This window comes from Mastomys coucha, unplaced genomic scaffold, assembly GCF_008632895.1.
Source record: "Mastomys coucha isolate ucsf_1 unplaced genomic scaffold, UCSF_Mcou_1 pScaffold6, whole genome shotgun sequence".
Taxonomy (NCBI): Eukaryota; Metazoa; Chordata; class Mammalia; order Rodentia; family Muridae; genus Mastomys; species Mastomys coucha.
This window is the reverse complement of record NW_022196912.1, coordinates 8,384,709-8,390,300: the sequence shown is the minus strand read 5'-3', so window position 1 is coordinate 8,390,300 and position 5,592 is coordinate 8,384,709. Positions and strand designations below refer to the sequence as shown.

The 5,592-nt window shown below is 43.7% G+C and overlaps 1 protein-coding gene across 1 annotated transcript in view; it reads left to right on the top strand.

The window, feature by feature from the left end:
• The window catches only part of Slc3a1 (solute carrier family 3 member 1), a 35,174-nt gene that overhangs the window by 27,399 nt on the left and 2,183 nt on the right, over positions 1–5,592 (top strand). The window contains exons 8-9 of the mRNA XM_031356546.1: positions 3,526–3,693; positions 4,587–4,703. Coding sequence (XP_031212406.1) covers positions 3,526–3,693; positions 4,587–4,703 — 285 coding nt within the window. The remainder of the gene's footprint in view (positions 1–3,525; positions 3,694–4,586; positions 4,704–5,592) is intronic.

Here is a 5,592-nt window from a genome sequence, read left to right as displayed (position 1 = left end):
TACCCTTCCTTCAGTCTCTACTCCATAGTTAATCTCCGCAACTCCTCCCGTGGGTATTTGATTCCCCTAAAAGGGTAATTCTAAAAATGATATTTTTCTCTTGTGTAGTGTTTGTTGTCTTGTTCTTTAGTTGTTCTCTTAGATGGGTTCTATAAAGTTTGTGTCCTTTGTTTTGTGTGGCCAGGAAAGTCTCTGCTTTGTAAATTAGTAACTGAAGATACCTTTAAAAAAAATTTCATTTTTCTTTTTTTAAAAAATTCTGTGTATGTGTGTATGTGTGTTGTGTGTGTAAGCATGGGCTCAGTGTCTGTGGAGGCCAAAGCGGGTACTGGATGCCATGGAGATGAAGTTACAGGTAGATGGAGCTGCCAGACGTGGATCCTGAGAACCAAATTGCAGTATTTGCTTTTAGCTACTGAGCCATTTCTCCAGCCTTGGTGTTCTTTACATGCCATGAGCTGATGATCCCCCTGCCATTGCTGACGTGTTCTTTGTGTAGTGACACACTTCCAGCACTAAGCCCACAACTCTGCCTTAGTCTTTACTTTCTACTTGCACTGAGCCTTAAGTCAGCTGAGAGGAAGGATTAGACAGAGCCTTCTTCCCAGGCCTTCCCAGGCCAGCTGGAGAACCTCTTCAGAGTCTTGGGCAACTCAGTCCGCAAACTGTTTCCTCTGGGCCTTAGTTTAGCTTCAGTTGGTAAAATGTCATGGCCATACAAAGGCAAAATGTTGTCACAAATGTTATGAGGAATGAGGCTTTAGCTGTTTGCATAGTTAATCCTGAGCTAGGTGAGATAAACACTCAAGCGAAAGTGAGCTGCAGTTTACACAGCAGCAGGTCCCAGACAAGGCAGCATCCATTGAACGTTAAATCCATGCATCCCTGCCCATGGCTTTACGCCTCTGTTTTTAGCTGGGGCTTGTGGGGCTGTGGAGCATATCATGGACTTAAAGAGAGGGGAATTGGGGAAAGCTAAAACACTATCGATACGAAGCTCACTGTTCTTTGTTGAATAAGTTAATTGCCAGTGGAATTGCCACTGCCTTTAGTTAATTTTAAGCATTCTGAAAAATGTGGATTTTTTAGTTTTTGCTAACATTTTCCTTATTTGGGAGATTCTTTTTAAATAAATTCATTTTGTTGGTGGTGCTGGAGCTTGAACTCAGGTCCTCACACACACGGGGCATGCACTCCACCACCGAGCTGAGGTCCCCAGCCTTTAGGAGTTTTCTGATCCTTATTCTGGCAGTTGCCTGTACCCCTGATATCACAGCTTTTAGGATGTTGTTTTAGCAGTGACTGAAAGTATTTTGACAGTTTCTAGTGTCACAGGAGCCTGGGATTGTTCTCTGTCTTCGAGGTCAAGAGGATCTGTGTCCACCGCTTTGAGCCACTCAGTGAAAGATAGTCCGCTTTCAACTCTGAAAAGGAAGAACTTACCCTGTGCCCAGACGATTTGAGAAATCAGTTTGCCTGAGAGCTAAGAGCACTGAGAAGACGACAACAGATGACTGAATTTTCTGGCCATAAAACTAGGAAATCACTTTATAATGATTCACAAGGATACAATTAAGGGCTCATCTTAGCATGCCTTAGGAGAAAGAAAGGCACCTCCTGCTCCAGACTGCAGCTATCGGGTTTCAGGCTGCTTGTCTGCATACTGTGACTTGAATACTGCCCTTTTCCATGTTCCTTTGTGTGGGCAGATAAGAAAGAGTTCTTTGAGCAGCAAAGTGCCATGCTCAGTCTACCCACTAGATCCAGCTGCAGGGAAGAAAAGAGTCATCAGGAGCTTGTGTAAGCTACACATATTCTGATATGTAACTGGAGCATTTACCGCGTGGAAATCATACATAGTTGCAGAATACATCAGAAAATCTCAGCTTAGACTATGCACTTTTTTTTTTTTGAGACAGAGTCTTGTTATGTAGCCTACACTGATCTCAAATTCATGACCTCCCCATTTGGGCTACCACCTCTTATGCCTTGGGATTACAAGCCCAAGCCATCATGCTCAGTTTTGAAAATTTCTTCGTAAGAACTAACTTACCTTTTGTCTTGGTGTGTGTGCACATTCACATATGTGTGTGCATGTCCGTACATGCATGTGTGGATATATTTGTGTGCATGTGAATATGTGCAAGGGTGTTGCTGCTCTTGCCTCTCTCTGGGGCCTGGGGCTCTCCAATTAGGCTGGGTTGTCTGACCAGTGCCCCAGGGATCTGCCCGGCTCCTGCAACTCCCCAGTGATGGGGTTACTAGGGTGTACCGCTAAACTGCCATTTTGCATGGATGCTGGGTTCAAACTCAGGGCTCACAATTGTGAAGCAGGTCATTTACTACCTGAGCTCTCTCCCTGGGCTCCCAATTTGCCTCTAGAAACTGGTTTTGTATACTTAGAATCTCAAAACTGCTGAAGTGTGGGAATCACCGCAGCAGTCACTCAGACTCCAGTCTCAGTCAAGCAAACATAGTTTATTGAACACACACCCCAAGACAGATCCACCAGGGCTACAGACCAGACTTGGGAAATGAGTGTGACCAGGAATGTTTTTCAGCCAGCTTTATAGACAAAACCTCCCACGTGCTCATGCTCAGGTGCAGGAAGCGCTGCCCAGTTGTCAGCTCACGCTATTTTGGCTAGCTAGACACAACAGTTCTAATTGGCCTTTTATTTTGATTGGTCCTAAGTGGAGCTTATGGTTGTGGAATTTCCAATCAGAATATATAGGGTATGTATAGTTTGACCCTGCTCTGAGTGCAAGTTATTTTGAGTCAGTAACATTGACTGGCAGGCATGGACCAAAATGGCCACAGTTATGCTGGGGAGCAGGCTTCAACAAAAACAGCCAATACACAATAGATGTCCCCATCTCTTTAACCTAGTGTTCTCTCTCTCTCTCTCTCTCTCTCTCTCTCTCTCTCTCTCTCTCTCTCTCTCTCTCTCTCTCTCTCTCTCTCTCTCTCTCTCTCTCTCTCTCTCCCTTTTGAGTCCTGGCTGGAACTTGCTCTGTAGATCAGGCTGGCCTTGAACTCAGAGATCTACTTCCCTCTTGAGTTCTGGCATTAAAGGAGTGCAAAAACAATTCGTAGCTCTGCTTCCTTACAGAATTTAGGACCACCAGTCCAGGAATGGCACTGTGGGTGCACTGCGGGCTGGGCCATTGCACATCAGCCACCAAGTAAGAAAATGCCGTATAGGTTTGCCTGCAGCCCAGTCTTATGGGGACATCTCTCAATTGACATTCTCTCAGATGAGATTAGCTTGTGTCATGTTGAGATATTACTAGCCAGCACAACAACCAAGGTAGCACAAAGTCAGTTACACAGCAGGTGGTCGGCTCAGGACCCACCTCTGGCCTTCCTGAGAGCAGTGAGTTTTTTTTTTTTGTTTGTTTGTTTGTTTTTGTTTGTTTTTGCAGTGACCTTCAGCCTGGGGGATTTTCCATTTCAAGCAGGGTATATATACTTCTTTCAAGGAATCATGTGTAGAGGTATGTTCTAAAACTATTTGCCTTTCAGACTGGTGGACCAGAGATTCCTCGGCTGACTTCTCGAGTAGGGAACGAGTACGTCAACGCCATGAACATGCTTCTATTCACACTCCCAGGAACACCCATAACTTACTATGGAGAGGAAATAGGGATGGGAGATATTTCCATTACAAATTTCAATGAGAGCTATGATATTGTGAGTATGATAGGCTTTTTAGCTGTGGGTCACCACTACACTGCCAGCTTCTCACTGCTGTTCCCAGGAACTGGCTCGGGCACGGCCTCCACTGTTGAGAGTCAGGGCTCTTTGCATTCTCTGTAGTCAAGGAGCTCATGGAGATGCCACCTCCTGAGCCACACAGCCGAGCTTCTTGGACAGAACCAAGGACCCTGCAGGTTCTGAGAGGACCAGCAACTGTCTTTGTATATTATTCATTGTTCTTTCCCTGAACTACTTACGGACTCAGGTCTGGTTTTTGACCTGTTAGTTAAGTGACCACAGCCCCGCCTTGTCCTGTTACTGTTGTGTGGCATGTTTTTGTTTGGGGATGTGGCTCTCACATCGAGCTGCTGGGTAGATGATATCCTGACCTTTTAATTTATGCAGTTCACTTTCACCTGTGTGACAGTTTCCTTCATATTTGGTTCATTTAAACTTTTCCTACCAGTAGCTCTGTGTATGGGGGTGTTCACACAATGATCAGGGTGGATGCAGGAGCAGGCACAGGTCATGGTCAGCTTAGTCTGACAGTGTTCTTTACTTTGACATCATTTTATCACAGAAGGAAGGGGTATCATGAATTGCTATTGGAATATTCTAAAAATCTTCTCTTTTATTTTTTGAAAAAAGTGGTAGATTCCAAACACGTGAAAGTTCAGTTTGGAAAAGTGAATTTCTGACCAAGGAGATTACTGGCTACCTAATATTGCTGACCTATCCGTGTATGTTGAGCCTCTTCCATCACAAAAGCCAGGGAGTGCGGACATCAGCTTAGAGCTGAAGGGATGATCAGGAAGTAGCCAGGAAGGACTAGCTTGATTTCTCATAATAACTCAATCCTTACTTTCTTTCTGGTCTTTCGACATAAGACTGCCCTTCACTCTAAGTCACCGATGCAGTGGGACAATAGTTCAAATGCTGGATTTACTGAGGCCAACTACACCTGGCTCCCCACAAACTCTGACTACCACGCTGTCAATGTGGATGTAAGTATTGGTGAAAATCTTACATGGCTTTAGAACAAGGGGTGGGTTGCTAACATCCCAAGCATGTGGGAAGCCTTGACTGAGACTCTTAGACTTGATCATAGACTCATCTTGCAGTTTTCAATTTGTAAGGAGTTTGGAAGCCATGTTTTTGGCGGAACATGACCTGGTATACTAGTGCCCCATGAAAACCAGTCATATTTAGTTCTTCACTAAAATGTCTGAGTTGAGAGTTCCCAGTTAGGACGGGGACCCTTCAGAAGTCTTTACAGAAAGCCTAGCTACCCTTTCTCTGGAACTTATAAAGTGGTCACTAAGTCTTAAAGGAGTAGGAGACATAAGTTTGTACCTTCCAAAACAACAAGGGATGGGGACTGCATACCAGTTGACCTGGCAGAAGTTTCTTAAGGAGAAATCTAAACAAAAAAAATAATATGATTATAAATAAAAGCTAAAATGAGGCTTCAGGGGGGATGTGGAAACAAGGTAGTGACTGTACAAATGGGTTGAATTCTTGTTAAAAGATAAAAATATTCAGATTAGATAAGACAAAATCCAGATATGAGAAATAGCTAAAAGAAAGAACACAGATAATTAACAATACTGCAGGCCACTGTAATGGAAGAACACTTGCAATTTATTTATCAAAAGGATGTTTATACTTTTTGATTTGGTAGTTTACTCTTGCATATCTGTATCTATGAATATTCACACTTGTGCAAATGATACATATGGAGAGTCTTGTCTGTCTATGGCACTGTTTGCAAGAGAAGCGTTAGATATGACTCTGTGTCTGTCCAACAGAAAGCTAATTCATTAGATCATGGGACTAAGCTGTAGCTCTCAAGGCAAAGAATGGCTGCACTGGTGAGAGAGCACTTTTTTTTTT